The sequence below is a fragment of the Dioscorea cayenensis genome, chromosome 8 (genome assembly GCF_009730915.1).
Source record: "Dioscorea cayenensis subsp. rotundata cultivar TDr96_F1 chromosome 8, TDr96_F1_v2_PseudoChromosome.rev07_lg8_w22 25.fasta, whole genome shotgun sequence".
Lineage (NCBI taxonomy): Eukaryota > Viridiplantae > Streptophyta > Magnoliopsida > Dioscoreales > Dioscoreaceae > Dioscorea > Dioscorea cayenensis.
This window is the reverse complement of record NC_052478.1, coordinates 4,749,998-4,771,216: the sequence shown is the minus strand read 5'-3', so window position 1 is coordinate 4,771,216 and position 21,219 is coordinate 4,749,998. Positions and strand designations below refer to the sequence as shown.

General features: G+C 32.9%; 3 protein-coding genes across 5 annotated transcripts; 1 reads left to right on the top strand and 2 right to left on the bottom strand.

Moving 5' to 3' along the window:
- Positions 1-310: 310 nt before the first annotated feature.
- LOC120267832 (transcription factor MYB36-like) lies at positions 311-1,938 on the bottom strand. Its single transcript, XM_039275510.1, has 3 exons — positions 1,787-1,938; positions 1,218-1,347; positions 311-1,125 (listed from the first exon to the last, which is right to left on the bottom strand). Exons 1-3 carry the CDS (start codon positions 1,920-1,922, stop codon positions 396-398), a joined length of 996 nt encoding a protein of 331 aa, XP_039131444.1. The 5' UTR covers positions 1,923-1,938; the 3' UTR covers positions 311-395.
- Positions 1,939-7,807: 5,869 nt separating this feature from the next.
- On the bottom strand, positions 7,808-11,557 carry LOC120266615 (vacuolar protein sorting-associated protein 60.1-like). The gene is made up of 7 exons (XM_039274260.1): positions 11,402-11,557; positions 9,200-9,351; positions 8,674-8,767; positions 8,511-8,582; positions 8,318-8,429; positions 8,061-8,200; positions 7,808-7,950 (listed from the first exon to the last, which is right to left on the bottom strand). The coding sequence occupies exons 1-7, from the start codon at positions 11,465-11,467 to the stop codon at positions 7,897-7,899; spliced, it is 690 nt and encodes a 229-aa protein (XP_039130194.1). The 5' UTR covers positions 11,468-11,557; the 3' UTR covers positions 7,808-7,896.
- Positions 11,558-13,319: 1,762 nt separating this feature from the next.
- Positions 13,320-19,978, top strand: LOC120267958 (glutamate receptor 2.8-like). Of its 3 annotated transcripts, XM_039275638.1 has the most exons (7): positions 13,320-13,434; positions 14,812-15,029; positions 16,738-17,981; positions 18,313-18,625; positions 18,716-19,119; positions 19,210-19,715; positions 19,853-19,978. In XM_039275638.1, exons 1-7 carry the CDS (start codon positions 13,424-13,426, stop codon positions 19,854-19,856), a joined length of 2,700 nt encoding a protein of 899 aa, XP_039131572.1. In that variant the 5' UTR covers positions 13,320-13,423; the 3' UTR covers positions 19,857-19,978. The 3 variants fall into 3 exon arrangements, with proteins under 3 accessions (XP_039131572.1, XP_039131573.1, XP_039131571.1); XM_039275639.1 differs by having other exon boundaries at positions 14,829-15,029; positions 19,210-19,978; XM_039275637.1 differs by having other exon boundaries at positions 19,210-19,978.
- The last annotated feature ends 1,241 nt before the right edge of the window (positions 19,979-21,219 follow it).

Here is a 21,219-nt window from a genome sequence, read left to right as displayed (position 1 = left end):
CCCTTCCCCTAATCACCTCCTTCCTAGCAACTTCTTAAAATCAAAATATTTCAACATTTAGTCAAATATCATAGCCAAACTTTACCTCCATCCAAGATATATAGGTACATATAAATACACACACACACATATATAATAAAAACATCTAGCTAGCATATGCTAACAATTATAAGCTTGAAAACCCAATAATGATTTTTAAGAACAAACAGTGAGAAATTTTAGAAAAACTCATGTCTAGATTCACAATGACATATTGAGAACATACAGTATTATTCACATATACATATATGAACAGCAATGTAGTCTTGAACTGATCTCAAGTAGAATCACTTGTATCCTTAGTATTTTTCGCCATCATCGTCTTTGCCGATCTCTCAATGATGTTAATAAAATTCCTATAGAACATCATAGCATGACATGAAATCTTGAATCAGTGAATCTGGTTGGAAACCAGATGCTGAGTCCCAAGAGCTAATTGGTGATGAATACTTGTCCTCTATTGTATTGTTAGGCCACCAATTCATGTGTTCTTTTCCTTCATTCATGTCTTTTAAACAGTCTGGAATAGTTATTTGATTATCACTACTTTGTCCACCAAAGCTCTCATTCCTTCCATATATCAACTCCCTGAGCTCAGCTTGCAGTCCAGCCACCTCAGAATTGAAAACAGTTGAGCTTGAAGATGATGAGAAGCCTAATTCTTCTTGCACAGTTGCACTCATTGGAAGATTAATACCTTGTTGTGATAATCGATAATCTTCGGTAACTTGACTCACCGGAGCCGTGATAATTGCGTCGGTTTGTTGACTATGAAGTGGTCTATCCATTTGAAGATGGTGTTTAGGCCATAGTGCAGGGTGGTTGTAGAAGGAGAAAGGATTGCATAGACCTTGAAGTTGCATGTGAAGTTGCATCCTTTCGATTGCCGATGCGCTTAGAGATTGAGTAGGAGAGTTGCAATGCATTCCATTAAGTTCATCACCGGAGTTTTCAATGCTAGAAAGGCGGGAAGACGATAATGTCTCCGGCCTCTTACCAAGCAACTTCTTCTTCAACCTTGTGTTCCAGTAGTTCTTGATGTCATTGTCTGTTCTTCCTGGCAATTGTGCTGCAATAATTGACCACCTAACATGCATGTTCTTGATAAGTTTAGTAATGAGAAAATTAAAAAGTAAAAGATATGGAAGAGGAACTAAAAGAATGAACTTAATATGTACCTGCTCCCAATACTAATATAAAGATTGCATATGATCTGGTCTTCTGCTTCTGAGAATCCACCATGTTTGATGTTTGGCCTTAAGTAATTCAGCCATCTTAGTCTGCAACTTTTCCCACATCTTTTCAGACCTGCAAAATTATCAAATGTTTTTATTTTAATTCCTAAGCTAATCCTTCATTTGAATTAATAATAAAATGGTCTTAAATTTAGCTTAATCACCATCCACTTTTTTTTTTTTTTTTAAATTTATTCTCTTTCTCTTAAATTCCTATATTATTTTTTCATGAATCAAAGTGAGAAACAAATAATAAAACACAGACATATAAGCACACCTTTTCATAATTCTAGAATAGGACTACCTGAGAGCTAGCTAGGAGAGATAGTGAGAAGAACACAAGAAACACTAATGAAACAATACCAAAGAAGAGAGAACCAAGACAGAAAGAGAGAGAAAGCACATATACAGAAACCCTGATATATATATATATATATAAGCAAATTAAATAGAAACCCTAATAACTAGATAAGAAGGAGAAGAAGAGAAAGAGTTCACAGTCACACACACACCTATCTTATGAGGAAGAGCAATCCAATTTCCACCAGTGCCATTCTCTTCTATGTATTTTTTCAACTTTGCATCCTCCTCTGGTGACCAAGGTCCCTTCTTCACATTTGCCTTATCACAGCATGGAGCTCTACCCATCTCTTTCTCTCTTTCTCTTTCTAACCACTATTGTCAAGGTGATGAGAAGAAGAGAAGAAGATAGCAGCCTGTTTTATAGGGAGAGACAAACATTTAAAAAAAAATTTAAAATTTAAATTAAAAAAAAAAAAAAACAAAGGTGGTGGAATGATGTGATGCTTACGATGAGACAAGGTGCTACTCAAATTCAACGGATTTCTAGTGTTTTTTCTCTCCCTTCTTCTTCCTTTATTTCTAAGTCCTCAAAAAGAGCCTTTTTTTATATAAAAATTTCTTAACTATCTTTGTGACTGCATGGCTTTCTATTGTTACCATCTTTGTTTATTCTCTATTGCATGACAAAGTCCACCAAGGCATGCTTACACATAATTTCTTTGGTGCGTGTTCTTTGTCCTTTGAAGTTTGAACCTTTGCAATGGAGAGGAAAAGACTGTTCTACCCCTCTTGACTTGATCACTTGCTAACATCAACGTTTCTTATTGGTCTATTAAATTTAATTTTATGGCTCTATTATTGTAATATTTCTAACAAGAGCTTTTTGAAGATATTTCATTCTTTGGATTCCCATTAAATGTTCAATCTTGCTAGCTTTCCCATGGAGAAAGTTGGATTGATTCAAATAATATAAATGAAAGTCTGCAGGTCGAATGCTTATATATATATATATATATATTGAATGAATGCTTATATATATATATTGAATAAAAGGAGTCTCTATTTCACCAAAGAGAAGAAAGAGACGACACATGATCGTTATACACACACACACATATATATATATATTTCTATTGTGAACGAATTATATATACATATACTATATATTAATATGTATATTAGTGGTTAATTAAGAAGAGACTCTTACGTATTGGTACGTATTAATTTAATCTTTTGATTACTAATTATACAATAATTAAACAAAGGATAACGACTAATTAAGATATGCATTATTTATGTATTGCAAGGCTAAATGTCATGAAATGTGAATAGGGAATGCTAAACTTTTGACTCCCTTATAAATCCAATATAGATATCTCCATCTTACTTTAAGAAACTTTAGTCATTGACTCCAATCATCAAATGCCGCATTGGTTATAAGGATCAACACAGAAGACCCCAAAAGCTCATAGTTATATGGTAATTGCCTTTCTTTGTTTCACCATGATGATAATATATAAAAGTAAATTAATTAAAAAGGCAAGATTGATGTAAATAAATACTAAGTATAAACAACTTATTTCTAATTAGACAAGTGGATGCATTATTTTAAGGTGGAAGGGAGACAAACCAAAAGAGAAGGTGGTGGGATTGATATAGTTTTCTTATGAAGGAGAAGAGCAGACATGCAAAACCTTGCATTGACCTTGGTTTTCCCCTTGAGTGGGGTCCATGACATTGCACCACCACCAAGGAAAAGTTTATGAAAAAGATTAAAAAAAATTAATTAGGAAAAAGTAACAAGACTTGTATATAAACAAGCAAATGAAAAGAGGGGGAGTCCATGGATGACCTTCTCTTTGTCTTCACTTAGAATTTGGAATCTCATGGGCTCACACCTCATCACCACCCATGACCACTCTTTGGGTTTGGGAGAGAGGGATGAGTGAAAACTATAAACAAAATGATAAAGAGTTTTGGGATCAATGGGTGCATTGATGGACTTAATTGGATTTTAGCATTTGAAAGTTAGAAGAAGATTGATTTGAGTTAGCACACCTTATATTAATTACTATAAAGTAAACTTGTTATCAATCATGTTGTTTTTAAGATGGAATGAATTATTAATTATAATGATATATCTTCTTGTTCTTTGGAATGAGTGTGTCCCTATGCTATGGATAAACAAGCTTGCATTGTTTTTAATATATAAATGATGACATTTCATGCATGAATGGCATATGTAATACTATATACACTAATTAAATGTTAATATGTATATATATACATTTGAGAGAGAATTTACTACATGTGCATACTACTTAATAAAAAAAAAAGTACATGTACATACTAAAATAATGCCATGGAAAATTAAGTACTATTCCATTCACGCATAAGCGTTTAAAATTGGTAAGTCATTGTTCCATCTTTTTCTGATCATTTGCATCCAATTGCAGGTTAAGGAACTCATGGCTAACATGATCACCTTCACCACTTCAACCACTGATTCTTTCAATGAATCTTGATGACATCTGTCAAAATCGACTACGCGTTTTCAACTTCTTCTGTTTCATTTTCCCCCAATAAATTTAATTTCCTTCTATATATATATATATAGCCACTTTTATCACAAAAAAATAAAATAAAAAATATATATATAGTATGTATGCATGTATATATAATTGAATTCATGTGGATGCATGCAATGTGGAGGAGTTCTTGCTTGCAAGTCTTTATGTGTTTCAGATAACTTCTTTTTGACTTTTGAGGGATCTTATAATATAATTTTGCTGTTGTTGAATTGTGATGAGATTTATTATAGATTAAAACGAGTTTGATAAGGGACCATTGGTAATGTTGTCAGCTGTTTGACCTTGTGGATCTTCTATCCAGACTTATTCTGATGATCTTTTCTTATGTTTTGAGAGCTCATTTATTTGGTCCACTAAAGTCAAGGTTTGTTGTGCATCAAGTCAAAAGTCTCCTCCAAACCATTAATTTCATGAAATCCTTGATCATTAATTTCCTAAGTTAATTAATCACTTGAAAGCAATCTAATTGATTTAAATATTTTCGTATTCAGTTAATGCTTTGTTTATCAAATGAAAACTTAGATATAACCATAATTTTCAACATTTGATGGCTACTAAACAACAATATATATACCAAGAAACATTGTGACATATATTTTCTTATTGAAAAATTAATTAAGGTAAAAATATTGAAGAAGAGATCAAATTAATTATCTTTGGATATTTAAGATGTCAGACAATGTGATGACAAAAAGGTAATTAATAAAAGAAGGTAATATTGTACCATTTATTAAGAACATATGTTCATTGAATCATTCATTAATTGTTTTTTTTTTTTTTGGGAAAAAGGAGCGGGGCGAACCCACTAGAGATGACGTGCACAAGCCTCGGTGAAATAAATGGGGATAGGACCATGCTCACGTGGGCGTTGGAACCACCCATACACAATTACTATTCACAACTCCCAGAAATGTCCCCTCAGCCGAGAATCGAACTCTCACCACTGGGTGAGAGCTCTATCGATGATCCATGTACCAATAGACCCAAAGGTCCTTGGCTATCATTCATTAATCATTCATTAATTGGTCATCAAGCTTTCCTTCCGTAACATAAGAAACAAGAAGACTCCACTAACTTTTTTGTTTTATAATGAACATTGTTAATTGTTGATTATGTTCTAGTAATGTTGATAAATTTTAGTGTGGTCCTAAGCTTGTTTATTATATATATATATATATATATATATTCACTTTGGAGGCAATTAATGCTTCTATTTCACTATTATTATTATTATTATTATTATTATTATTATTATTATTATTTTCCTCAAATATGTTGTTATCTTCTCACCTAGATGTGTTTGGACACAAACAAAAAAGAGAGTTGGAAATTAAAGTATATTATTTACATTTGGACATTATAAACATTATTGATTAAAAATGTCTTCTTCTCTTATTTCTTTATTAATTTATTTACTTTAATGGTTATCCATTCTTGAAGAAAGAGGGAAATGTTGATATGTAGTGTTTGTTATATGATATTATTATTATATAGAACCAATTGAAGAGGTCACTTTATATTAGTTTAATTATTAATTAATCAATTAATGATTTTTTTTAGAAAGTAGATATATACAAATTTTTTAAAACACAAAAATAAAAAATATAAAGATAAACAAGAGAAGAGACCGAAATACAGACTATAAATATGACCATAACAGACTAAAGAGGGAACAATGATAATTTAAATTTTATCATCTATTACTCAATGTATTATTTATTTAAGATAAAAATTTAGCATAAGTTTTAATTTATTACATATTTTTATATATATCCATATAAATAAAATGAAAAAAACTTTAGTTGATTTCATATATAGCATATATACCCACTCCACAAGGTGTATATATATATATACAAATTAATTTGATCTCTTCTGAAGTCTAGCTCTTGATTAATAATAAATATCACAATAGATAAATTCAACTTCTAAAAGGAGATTTAGTCTCAAGCCTTGAGCTTGTGGTAAGCTGTAATTCAAAATAGAAAGTCTAGAAATGAAGGGTGGTTGGTGTAGTAGTTACTCCATGCATGCATCCACCTTAGTAAGAGTGTAAATTATTTGGTTAACCATAGTCAACTCAAGTCACTATGTCTGACCTAAATGCTATAGTAGTTGAAGGTTGTTGGGCAAATACGATAATTTCTCTAAGAAAAAAAAAAGAAAATAATTTTGTCTATTTTTCTATTTTTTTATTCTTTAATGTATATACATTTTTCTTTTTGACTCATTGGAGATTCACAAATCTTGGGAAAAAACAGCTCATTTTTTATATAATAAATAGTTCAGGAGGTTAATTTGGAATTTTTGTGTTTTTAGTCAAGTTCAAATTATAAGAAGTGTCTGACTAATAACATTTATTGAAAACTCTCTTTTAAAAATCATTTTAGAAATCGCCTAACTTTTGATTAATAACTAAAATAGTTAATCACAATTTGATGAAGCTTATAAGTCTTTATAATTAGTTAACATAATGTTTGACTAAACAATCATCTAATAAAGCATCAATAAAGAAATCAATTTAGTCTTGATTGTGAGGTTTGGTGACCAGTAACTTCAGCCTCAAATACTTGTCCAAATCTACAAAGAAATTAGTATAATGCCACATCTTATATAATTCTTTTTTTTTTTCTTTTTAAAGTCAATCAATTCAATCATATGAGTTTCATATTCCAAAAAAGAAAACAAATATATCAATTAAACTATAGGTGGTGTGTTGAAATTAAAGGGATATATTAATTAATAAAAATTTATTATGAACACATCTTCTGCAAAGACATAAACAAACCACAAATTGATTGAAGACCCAAATCATTTTAAAAAAATAAAATAAAATAAAATAAAAAAAATTGCAACTCTCATGGGAGCTTTGCATGTATAAATATTATAATAAATATAATCATGACAAAATAATAATAATAAATAAATAAAACACAAGCCTTGATGGGGTTTGTTCATGGATGACCCCAAGAATAAACAATCTCACAAATTAAGAATGATGTTTAAGTGTTAACACAAGCATTAATATGTATATATTATTCGAATATAAGACTATATATATATATATATATATATATATATATATATATATATATATATATATATATATATATATATATATATATATATATATATATATATATTTGTTAATTGATGTCAACGAGGGAAGCATAAAATTAAGGAATGAATAAAAAAAATGAGGATCCAAAGAGATGAAGTCTATTTGCATGGAGCAGGAGCAACCTAAACAATCTCTCATTTCATTAATGAAATTAATGGAACACCCAAATGGAACTAAACTCTTCTCTCCAAGTGTCTCTCATGGATAAGATGATAAGAGGGTTTGACTTTTTATCCAATGGCGTTTCAATAGTGGTCTGGTTGAGCTTCTTGAGCATGAGAATAAGTAGTAGTTCAGTTAGTAAGTGAGCTTTTAGTAATCATTATTTGCTAATTTTATGAAGAGATAATGATGATGATGTTGTTGTTGGACTTTATCAATTGGTCAAAGCTTAGGATAATGCTTTGGATGCCCAATTAGTATTATGTTTAATTAAAAGTGAATTAAGATTTATTAATTTATTTTGGAGAAAGTTGATTCATCTTCCATGGGTGGATTTGTTGTTACGATCATCTTACTTATTTAATTTATGCATGTCTGCCACATTCGATAATATACAAACATCTGCAGATACAAGAATTTAGTTCTTGAGTTAACAATATGATATCTAACTCCGTATCGAAGCTTTAGGTGCAGCAGGTAAGCCAAGTTCATCCTCAGCCTGCATCGAAAGATCGATGGCATTGTGTCAATCAGTTTAAAAACATTTAAGTAAAAAATGCGAGAAGAAAATCTCATGGTGTGTGCAGAAAAATCTCTAGAAATACACACTTGCGCATTTTGTTGATTGGGTTGGACTCCGGGCAAGTTGATTTCTGCATCCAAATTTGGCTCATTGTCGGGTTGGAGGTATGATGGCATTGCATCAGATTCGATCTCTGTTCCCATGTCTGCTTCCAAAGCATCGAGTTCTGAGTGGTATAACCAAAATGAAGACCCAATTAGAGTGGAAATAAATGATCCTATGAACAGTTTGTGTATGAATTGAATGTAAAGCAATAAGATAGACAGTTAAAGGATCGTCTTACCGCCCATAAGCTCTTCCTCGTCGATATCATCAGGGACGTTGTAGCTTCTCCCAAGAGATTCTTGTATCTCTGTACTCACATCCATCAAATCCATCATCTCATCTTGCATGCTCTGCGCGAGGAGAAAATAGTGGATACTAAAGAAACATGATTTGATAAACAAGAAAGCATAGACTTGATGACAGGATCATACATCTATGTCTTGAATCTTTACAGTTTTCATCATTCCTTTTAACTCCTTGTTTGCAGACTTCATCGCTGCCATCTGAAGAAGAAAGAAAAATTCTAAGCATATAATTGATGAAAATATAGAATTAAATTAAATTCCTGATGTTTCAAGGAATACAAGAACACACTGTTTGTTGAGCATCTTTTATTCCTTCGGCTGCGAAAGCTACTTGGTCCAGGTTAAATGTTTGGTTGTACAACATATCTCGCTGGCCTTCATACCTGAACATTGGGTTGAATGGAAGTAGCATGATCTATAAGTTTAAAGTACATTTAGTGGCGTGCAAATGACAGGGAGAAAGATATAAAAGAGCAAATTAGAAAGGAACTCTCTACATCATGAAAAGAGTACATTGGAAATAAGCCTACTGTGTTTATGACGAACAACAGATCTGGCATACTGGTTCTTCAAACAAACAATAATATATATTCATGTAAACTCTTGGTCTAAACTGATGAATTATGATATACAACAAAGACAAATGATTTTCAAATGAAAATTCTGTTTCTAGAAAATGATGTATTTCTATGTTATTGAAACAAAAACCTCTCTCCAAATAAAAAAATGGTATGGACTGCATAATTTCATAATTACTTCTAATTGTAGAGTTGACAAAAGACAGAAAGTGAATGGTATAGAGAAAGATTACTCACATCCGCTTTTGCTTGAGAACCCTCATTGCTCTAGCCTTGACAGCTTCTTGAGCCGGACCAGGTCGAGTCTTCTTGATCTGTTCTTTGTACCTAGTGAGTTCGGCATCAAGCTTTCTAATCTTTTCATCAACATTTTCACCTCTTTTATTTATCTGTAAATCAGTTTTCTTTTTTATTAGCAAACCAAAAAGAGCAGTTAAACTTCGTCAACATCACTACAAGGCGTGGTCCAAGTAAGAGACATGGATGTTCATCAAAGCAACAAAGCAGGATGTCAAAAATACACAAGACAATGAAGATTATCCAATATTTAAGCAAGACTATCAACATGAATTTAGGGTCAACTCGTAGAAGAAATGTTAAATAGAATCATAATCAATAGTCATTGCTGTTTTTCCATTATGTATGTTTATAACTGCTTGATCTAAATTTCTAAATCACAGCCTCTGGTCTAAGAAGTCAAAGAAGGTGCCATCAAAGAGATAAAGTTTTGGCATAAACCTACAATATCAGACCTCAAAACCATGCTAATTAAGTAATTTAGGCCTTTGCTCTAAATTTGGCCTTGAAGTATTCTAGAACTCAGGCCATTACCAAAATGTGAAGACTCAAAAGAGTATAAAATCTAACGGACTCTAAAAGAAGATTTCTTGTCTAAATAAGACAAGGTCATAAGACTCATAACATGAAAAATTTCAGATAACAATCGGCCTTGCAAATTTCCAACCAAGTATAAAACAAGTACCTGGCTAAAAATCAGGGGAAAAAATGGCTTTCGTTTCTAAGCATGATTCCTTTCTCCCTTATGTTTCTTTCATTCTTTTTCTTAGTCTATTTTATTTCAACTGGCATCACAAAAGCCTCTGAACTTGGCCCATAAAGCCATATGGTATACATCTTCTATATTATACACTCATTGTTCAAAGATGATAGTTAACCGACTTATTAAAAACAGCGAAACCAAGCAAGATTTTAAAAAAGAAAAGGAAAAAAAACAAAAAAAGTATAAGACACGACAATACTAGCCTGATCTTGATTAAGTCTAGAATTGTGCATGTTAGATGCAAACCAAATAAACCATCTGGGTTTGATTTAATCAAAAGCTTAAGCTCGTAGGATGAGAGATTTAGTCTTATATATTTAGATTCATTTTTACCAAATTACCTAAAATGGGACCATTAGTTACTGTAATGCACCATACATGCTAGTTTATTTTAACTAAGACATGTTACAAACAAATCAAACAAACCAAGTAACTAATGTGGTTCATCCTAAAAGCTCAAGCTTGTAGGATGAGAGACCCATATCTACCAAATTAACTAATGCGGGACTATTAATTATTTTAATAGTCTACAAAGGATGAAGTAAATAATTCCAAATCAATCCAAGATAGAAAGATATTATGCTAATATATGTATCATGCTTTTTACAGGACAAAACCATGAGACCCAACATGGGCCATGGCAAAGAAGGCAATTCCTCACATACAAATTAAGAGAAGATTTCAGCATCTTTTGGAGTCATTGGTTTTTAGAGTACACAAAATTTCACTCAGTCAATTTATACGTTGGCTTCGCCTGACAATTCCAGTCACACAACCACTCCCTAACAATCCCTACATGTGCAAATCTAAAATTTCAGGCTATTGACAACTGCTTTGTAACATACTTAATTGCATGCATCTTGTAGAATATAAAGGAGGAATCAGGAAAGCATACATAAAATGAAATCAAAAAGTCAAATTTCACCTTTTGATCTATATGCAAAACAAATAGTAACAATTGAGATGAAAATTCAAAACAGGATTTGAACTGTTCCTCGCAATGTATAAAGTTAAACAATAAGTGTATAATGATCAAAATAGCTAACAGATCACTGTTCAACCAACCCATAAATGGCATTAAAAAACAAAACTACAACTTTCATTCCAATCGTGTTCCAAACAAAAGAACTCATACTAGTCAGTACTGAAGAAACATGCTTAAGACATCTCATGCAATCAAAACAGTAGTTTACAAATGAAAAGGAAAAATTGACACTAAATTTGCTTTAAAGAAAAACAAAAAACACCATTTGAAGACAAATTTAGTGGTTTTAATGAAGGTGAAGTATTAATCTATACTTCATTCTCAACATAAAGCTAATTCAACATCAAGGAAATCAAAGGGAGAAGGAGAAGGAGATGGAGATGCAGACGCAAACCGTTTCAGTGGCGTCCTGAACGGTGGGAGGGGGATCCTCCTTCTTTCCCCCAAAAATTCTCTTCATCGCTCCTCCTCCTCCTCCTCCGCGGAACACTGCAATCAGATGAAGCCAGCCTCTGTCAAAGACTTTTATCTCTTGCCGCGTTGCTTACTCTTACTGTACAACACACAAATTCTTCTTTATTTACTGGCTTTATTTATTTATTTTTTTTAGATTTATTTTTAAAATAATTATAAACAAGCCACTGCCCAATGGGCTTCGCAGTGTTACCGCTTACTAGGCAACCAGTCATGGGCAAATTCATGTGCTGAAGTATTGTAGCGATAATGTTTATCATTGTTTCTGAATTTGGTACTGTTTGCAGTATTATTTTAATATATGATGGATTTTTTTGTGAGAGATGTATAATTTAGGGGTGGCAATAATCTGTCCGGACCCGTCGGCCCGGTTTTGTCCGGCCCGGAATAAAAAGGGTTTGGACATAAGGTTTGCAAATACGGGCCGGGTCCGGACATGGCTTGGTTGTCCGGATTTAAATACGGGCCGGGTTCGGACATAGAAATTCGGACAACCGGGCCCTTTTAACCCATAAAACTTTAAAAGTCCACAACCTTAGGCCCATTTGTTTTAAGCTCATTCTTCTAAAAACTTTAAACATCTATTGTTTTCTATTAAGACTTAGATTTTTCTATAATTTGAGTTGAGTTTTGGATTATTAATGTTTTTTTTTTTACATTTAATGTGAATTAAATTATTTTTGTATAATTTAATATTTGAGCGAACTTAAAAATAACTTATAGAATTCGGACAAATTTGGACATCCGGACAACCCGGTTTTAAAATAAACCGGGTTTGGACATACCAAGTTTGTCCGGATTTAAAACCAGGCCGGGTCCGGACACAAGTTTTTCTATTTATATTATTAGTTGTCCGGACCCAGTTTTGTCAGGACCCGAATTTTTGCCACCCCTAGATGTATTCTTCTATGTTAAGATTGCATGGGAGAAAAAATTTATTTAGTTTAATTTAATTTTTAAAAATTTTTTGAGCAGGATTTTCTTAGGCAACCGAGACTAGATAGTTAATATATAACCATAATTTGTATATTATCATATTTATCTTGACAAGATATTTAATTTTTTTTATAAAAAAATTATTATAAAAAAATAAAAATATATTTTTAAATAAATAAAATAAATAATTTTTTTTCATAAATACAGACAAATCACAAATCCTCAACTTTCTCTTTGCCAAATTGCCAATGTGGAGGTCATTGAATAAATGGATAACAAAATGCATACAAAATCATAATAAAATCATAAAAATTCATATTTATTTTCTCCCATTTTAGTTTTTTTTTTTTAAAAAAATTGGATGCTTGTATCTTGGTGTTCATCAATTGCAGAGGGACCCAGGACGAAAATTGAAGATGATTTCACTACTATCAGGAGAAGTTTGGAGTTTTTTGGCCCACGTGTGAAGGAATTCGGTGACAATCTGCCTACTGATGAGGATCATGACTCAGGCATTGGCTAGTTGTTGAGTTTAATGTATCTTTAGGGGCTTTTGTTATTTTTTTTTGTTGTTCCTCTTTTGTCCTACTGTTATTTACCACATCTAGTGGTAGTTGTACTTTTATTTGTTCTCTCTAATCTAAACTTATCTACTTTTTAAAATATATATATATATATATATATATATATATATATATATATATGTGGATATACCACTTCTCCCACTCAATCTTGGTTGCACATCAAACATCAAAATTACCTTAATATTTAAAATAGTTTAATTGCAAAATTGATAATTAAATAATCATTATCAATCTGCCTTGGAAACAGAACTCGAAAATCCAAAAAGAAATCCCGAGGAGGATCACCGTACGCAATTAGACCTTTTCCTTCTCTTTGAACAAGAGCAACCAGTGAGTGAGGACCTCCACGAGCTCCACCAATTGTTCATCTCCCTCCCTCCATTGCCATCCTTTTCTTCCAGGGCTTCCCACCCGAGTTTGCCATGAATTGCAGGTATGAGATGTGCATGAGGTTGCCGGCTTGAAGAATTTCTCTCCTTTTTTCTTTGCATTGCTATGATTATTCTTGTTTTGTTGGTTGATTTCTGCTATAAATGCATTTCTGAATAGAATTTCATACCAGCATGATAGTTTGCATTTGTTCATTGATTGTTGTGATAGCAATAGCATACACGTACATTTTGCCAGATTGAGGTTTTGCTTATCTAATTATCTTCATGGCATTTAGGGGTTGTTTTTCCATGCTCATTGGTGTACAAAACTTCATTCTTTTTAACGTATGTCTGGGTTTGGAGGTCTAACAAATTATTATTTTCATTAATTCAATGGTGACTGGTGAGACAAGAAGAAGATGTAGAAACGCTTGACATAGGTAACCTAGATTTTGGTTGGTCATAGTTTGAATTTTGACTAGATTCAGATTTGAATTTTGACTGGGTAGATGAAGAAACACATTTTACCCATATTTGCATGCTGTTATGGTGTTCAAAGCATCGGTGAGCAGATGAAACTCGGAAGTACAAATTGTTGTTTGAGAAATGAAATTATGCATTATAATCCCAAAGTGTGTTAATTTGAGATGACAATTATTAGACATGCTTCATTGCAAAACAAGTAAGATTTTGGAAAAGAAGGGATCGCTTTCTTAGTGACCATCTGATTGCTACTAGTACTGTTTAGATTATGGGAAATTTGATCCATAGTGTATCTAAGCATGGATGAGTGGTACCGGTATCTATCTTTAGATTTGAGATTCTGCGTCACATTCTGAAACTATGCATTTGAGATAACAATTAACAATTATCAGACATGATACATTTGCACAACTGGTAATTTTTTTTTTGGAAAGGAGGGATGATTTTCTTAGTGAACATTTATTACCTTTAGGGAGTGCTTAGATTGCCAGAGAGTAGAGGAAAAGCAAAGGTAAGAAGAATCAAATATGTTGCTGACTAGTTGGCGCTAATTAATGTTCTGTGAATAGAACGATAGCTTGAATTTCTTGATTCAGAACTGAGATTCCAATCAGAAATTTCACTTGAATTGATCAAATTGACCTAATGTTTTTTGACAGTGTCAATTTTCATAGTTCTTAAAATGAGAATTTCACATGCAATTTCCTCTCAAAGAAATTGTGTGAAGTTCATTTAGAAACAAGTCAACTTCACATACCTTGACAATTAAATAATGAACTCATCTTCAATTGACACAATGGACATATTGAATGAAGATACTGAAGTAATGAGAATCTTCAATTTTTAAACTCTACTACCCTCACTTTATATATAAACGACCAACATCTAGTGCCTTCAGTGAGATAAAAAGTACATTATTGTGGGACAGAACAAATGTTTGAGCTCATTCTCTTCAGTGTCTTGTTTTTCGCAGCTGTCAAAAATTTCAGTGCCAGCACAACTCCTTTTCATGTTGGTGTTGTCCTCAATTTGGGCACAAGGATTGGGAAGATCGGTCAAACGAGCATTTCATTAGCAATGGATGAATTCTATGCATCTCATCAACACTACACCACAAGACTTGTTCTTCATACTAGAGATTCAGAGAATGATGTTGTGCAAGCTGCTTCTGAAGGTAAGTTTTGAAGTCTTCATTACAATATTATTTTTTGTTACCTCAATTCTCATTCTGTAATTCAACAACCAGGTATTTCACACTAATATTCAGAAACTTTTCGAAACTTTTTTTTTTTTTTAATTAATTAGCGTGTAATAAGTTCAATTGAATAAGCAGAATAAATTAGGCATCTAGTCTCAGTTTTCCTGTCATATGATTCAGGGGTGATTATTTTATTTATTTTTGGTTGATGCAACAACAGCAAGCTGGTAGACATATTGTTTGTAAAGATTCTACTAAATATTTTTTAAGTTGACCTCTTCTTTAAGCTCCCTTTTTTTTTTTCATTGGGGTATCTACCAATTGTCTAAGGACATATGCATATTATCTTAATTGAGTCTTTATAACTTATCAATAGTACTTTAGATAGGTTGACCCTTCCTACTATTGCATGTCCATCTCAACATTCTCATCTCAACACACCTATCTTTTAAGTATATTGTTTCTTAAATGCCCAATATTTTGATATATATCATAGTTGGTTTAACAACCATTTTATAAAACTTATCTTTCAATTTAAGATGTATTCTATGAGCACATAAAACTTCAAAAACTCCCCTCTATTTTAGCCATCATGCTTTAATCATATTTAGCTAAAATTGTCCTATCCTTTTGAATCATGAAACCTGGGTACTGAAAATTTCTTCTTCTACTAATCTAAATGCCCTTTATCCTAACCTCTCCTTTGTTGTTTTTTTCTTCTAAACCACTATAATGTATTCTGTTCTACTTCCAAATTTTCTCATAAAACTCAAACTTTTGGTTTTGTTACTTCAAAATCCCTATCCAGTAAAGCAAATTTCATTAAATTGTTGTTATATAATATTAAAATGACAAAACTACCGTTAAAATTAATTTACACATTAAAATAAATTTTCAAAAATAGTCTATTTGGAATTTGTTTTCCTTCCTATTTATCTCTATTTTATGAATTTATCTTGCAAAATTAATTTAAACATTTTTAGAAATTTTTTTAGTCATTAAGTATATTTTAAGGAGGGGTAGTTTCATTCATTTTAAAATTTATAACATGATTAAACGAGGTGAGATTTTAAGACTAGCGGATTTTTTTAATCGATTTTTTTTTTGGAAATCTATTTTAATTATTTAAATAATTTAAACAATAGTAATTTTTTCATTTTAAAATTTTAGAAGACATTTGATGGATTCTATTGAAATTTTAACCTGAGGAGCTGGTTTGAAATAATGGTACCAAATATTTAGTAGTTATGAGAAGAATTATAGATAGAGGGTTTTATTTTTTATTTTATTTTTTAGATAAAAAAATAAACTATATGGATTGATTAAAAAATTACCCGCCAAGTCTATTTACACCGAATCCTTGGAGATGTGGGTTTGAACCTCAGCTTAAGTAGGGTGAAGGAACATGTGTGTTGAAATATTTAGTCAATATATGTGCACGTCCCTAACATGTAGCTTGACCACATTTTATAAATATATATATATATATATACTCTATGTGTAACTTTATAAGTCATGATAAGTCATTCGTATTGACAATTAGACTGTGAACCGTTGAACAAACAAAATTGCAATCCAAAAAACTTATCATGCTAGTGGTGCCATTTCAATCGAATAACTTAAATTTACATACGATAAAACCAGTTCTAGCTATCTTTCTGAAACTCTATATGATTGCATGCAGTTATTGATCTCATAGAGAAAGAACATGTTCAAGCAATCATAGGCCCCCAAACATCATCACAAGCTGTGTTCATCGCTGATCTTTGCAACAAAACTCAAGTTCCCGTAATCTCCTTCTCAGCAACCAGTCCAGTCCTTTCTTCAATACAAACACCGTATTTCCTTCGAGCAACACTCAATGACACTGCACAACTCACTGCTATTGCCTCCATTGCAAGATTATTCCAATGGAAAGAAGCCATCCTCATATCTGAAGACACTGATTATGGAAGAGATATCATCCCTTACCTCATCGACGCCTTTGAACAAACTTATGCAGCAATTTCACACCGCAGTCTTATTGTCTCATCAGCAACTGATTATCAAATTAAGGAGGAGCTCTATAAGCTAATGATAATGCAAACAAGGGTCTTCATTGTTCATATGTCAGCACCATTGGGAGCAAGACTCTTTTTGAATGCAAAAGAAGTGGGAATGATGAGCAAAGGCTATGCATGGATCCTGACTGATGGAATAACAAACATTGCGGACTCATTTGATCCTCAAGTCATAGATACAATGCAAGGAGCTCTTGGAGTGAAGCTCCATGTTCCAAGAACAAAAGAGCTCAATGAGTTCGGTGTTAGATGGAAGAGAAGGTATCAAAAGGAGTATCCAGACGAAGATCAACTGGAGATGAGTATCTTTGCTTTGTGGGCATATGATACAGTTTATGCACTAGCAATGGCAGTAGAAAAAACAAGTGGATCGAATAGAGAAGTCCTAAAATATATTCAAGAGGAGAAGTTCAATGGAGTGAGTGGAGAGTTTCATTTTGTTGACGGCCATTTGAAGTTATCCACATTCCAAGTGGTGAACATAGTTGAAAGAGGAGGGAGAGGTATTGGGTTTTGGAAACCAGACAATGGGCTCACAAGTGCTAGCTCAATCTCCGATAATGTTGGTTTGAGTCCTGTGATATGGCCTGGGGATTCCACTGAAGTTCCAAAAGGTTGGGAGATTCCAGTGAGTGGCAAGAAGTTGAGAGTTGGAGTTCCAGTGAATAAAGTATTCCAGGGTTTTGTGAAAGTGGAGAGAGATAATGCCACAAATATAACAAGTGTTAGTGGTTATTGCATTGATTTGTTTGAAGCTGCGGTGAAGAGGTTGCCTTATGCTATCCTTTATGAATTTATTCCTTTTGAGAATGAACATGGCGAATCTGCAGGAACATATGATGATCTTGTCTACCAGGTTTATCTTCAGGTGAGAATTGAATACTTTCTTTTTATTTTATCTTTTGTATGCTTTTTAGGCATGAGAGATTGTAGCTTGCAACAGAGATTAATGCCAGATACTTAGCTGATTATTTTGACCAGTTTTATGTTAAGATTTATGCCATGAATATGTATTTTTTACTTGTGTAGGATTTCTTTTTGGAAGTTTTTGGCTTTGACAATTTTAATAGGATTTCTTTTTTATAAGTTGTTGGCTTTGTCTTGTGTAATACAAAATTTGAGGCTTGGTTGGGAACAGACAATATACCACAAATATGAAACATTTTAAATTAATAACCCTGTATTTTTTATTTTAACAGAAATTTGATGCTGTGGTTGGAGACATCACAGTAACAGCAAACAGATCTTTGTATGTGGATTTTACATTGCCATTCACTGAGTCAGGAGTGTCACTTCTTGTCCCTGTAAGAGAAAGCACTCACAAGAATGGTTGGATCTTCTTGAAGCCATTGAGTGTTGACTTATGGTTAGGGAGTCTGGCCTTCTTCTTCTACACTGGATTTGTTATTTGGGTCATGGAACACAGGATCAACACCGATTTCAGAGGCCCACCCTCCCAACAACTTGGCACCATGTTCTGCTTCTCCCTTTCGACTCTCGTTTTTGCTCATAGTTCAGTAAACACATACCCAACACCCAACCATATTTATTTAACTAATGAATGTGCGGGGCTTTTAGTATTTATTTGATCTTTGTTTGCAGGGGAGAAGGTGGAGAATATCCTGTCTAAGCTAGTGCTGATCATATGGCTGTTTGTGGTGCTTATTCTAACATCAAGCTACACTGCAAGCCTGACATCCATTATAACTGTGGAACAACTCCAACCAGCAGTAACTGACGTTCAAAAACTCTTGCATGATGGGGACCATGTGGGATGCGACAATGTTTCCTTCATTAAAGACCTGCTGAAACAGCTGCATTTTGATAAGTCTAAGATTACAAATGTTGGACCTGAGCATTATGTAGATGCACTCACTAAAGGAGACCAAAATGGTGGAGTTTCGGCAATTATAAATGAAATCCCATACATTAAGGTTTTTCTTGCACAACATTGTAAACAATTCACCATGGTTGGGCCACTGTACCAAACTGCAGGATTTGGCTTTGTGAGTTGCAATTCTTATCCTCTTAACTTCAAAAGTAAAACAAAACAAATGTGTGTGCAGTGCTAATTGTTCATTTCTTCTGAACTGCAGGCATTTCCCAAAGGTTCTCCACTGGTTGGTGACATCTCAAAGGAGATACTGAACATAGCTGAGGGAGGTGAGAAGGAAAAGATTGAAAGGATGTGGTTTGGAGATCTGAATGCTTGTTCAATTGACACGAACACAGTGAATTCAGAGAATCTCACATTTCAGAGCTTCTCAGGGTTGTTTATCATCACCGGTGCTGCTTCGACATGCGCCCTTGCGATATTCTTGGCTTTGTTCTTATCAAAGAATTGGCAGGAATTGAAGAACTTGGATTCTGACAAATCAGCCTGGCAAAGGCTAATGTCTTGGTGGAAGTACTACAACAAAAAGGACCTCAATTCTCATACCTTTAGGAGGAACAAGATTAATGATCTTGAAAATGATAGTGTTAGTGCAAACAATGGAAATGGTGAGAAGCAGGAAGAGTGTCAAACTGAAAATCAGAGAGCTTCTAGTTTTAGTGATGCAAAGTCTGATGAAGAAGAACTAGAAGAGATCTCATGTTCAAGGTTTGCTAGTCCAGTCCCTGATGCTTCTTTTGTATCCATAGTTGTGTCTCAGTAGAATGTCATCCTTTAAATTTTAGTTCTTACACTGTTAGTTCACAAAATGAATCTAATATTTACTTATTGGCTAATAATTTCAGGTAGCCCTCTGAGTCATTGTCAAAATTCCAGTGACCCCTTGTGTTCAGGGGAGTGTTTGATGGTATTATTTGCTAGTATTTTCTGTTTATAAGTGATCAAGTGGTAATTGAAGATTCGTTGTAATATATATTTGGTATAATACTCGAATTGGTCCATCTATTTTTCTCTATCTTTCCTTTTAGTCCCTCTACTCAGAAATGCTCCCAAGTAGTTCCTCTACTCAGTGGCGGACCCACATGGGGGCCAGCCCGGGCTGAAGCCCGGGCTGGCCGGCCGGAAAACTTTAGAAGAACCGTGTCCAATAATATTTTTTTATATGAATATTGATGTTTAATAATATTTTGTTTGTGTTTAACTAACATGTGATGGGTATGTGCTTGAGTGGTTTATGGGAGTTGAATGATAGGAGCCCACCATGGTTCAAATCCTAGAGTTTGCAATTGTAAGTTTTTAATAATTTTAGTAATTAAAAACAAGGTTTTTCTTTCAAAAATTTGTGGAAATTTTAAAAATTATATAACAAAAATAATGATCTAAACTTTATGATTTTTTTAATAATCAACAAAAAATTAAATTAATAATGTGGCATTGAAAATTTTTTCTTATTTAAAAATTACTAATTTTTTTTAAGTTTAAATAAAGTTTGAAAAATTGTTCAAAACATCCCTCACAATTATAGTAGTTGACTTCAACCCCTTTACTGATGAGTTTTGGTTTTGCCACTGGTCGTGGTTGGACTGAGGAGAGGTCATGGTTGGGCTAAAAATGCCGAAAAATTAAAAAGTGATGAATATGAGAATATTGACTTTTATTTAAGCCCGGGCTGAACTAAATTCCTAGGTCCGCCACTGCCTCTACTCTTGAAAATAGTTCTACTTAGTCCCTTTTATTCTAAAATAGGCCAATTATTGACTGTATTTTTCAAAAGTAGAGGGACTAGATGGGAAAATATTAAGGGTAGAAGAACTAAATTGGGTCATTTTTAAGAGTAGAGGGATTAGTAGAACGCATTTCTGAGTAGAGGGACCAAAAGAGAATAGAGAGAAAAGTAAAATGACCAATTTGGGTATTATACCTAAATAAATTTAAGAAAATATATAGGTATAATACCCGAATTAGTCCCTATACTTTTCTCTCTCTTCCCTTTTGGTCCCTCTACTCAAAAATGCGCTCCACTAATCCCTCTACTCTTGAAAATGATCCAACTTAGTCCCTCTACCCTTAATCTCTTCCCATCTAGTCCTTCTACTCTTGAAAATACGGTCATTAATTGGCTCATTTTAGAGTAGAGGGGACTAAATAGAACAATTTTCAAGAGTAGAGGGATTAGTGGGGTGTATTTCTGAGTAGAAGAACAAAAAAAAGA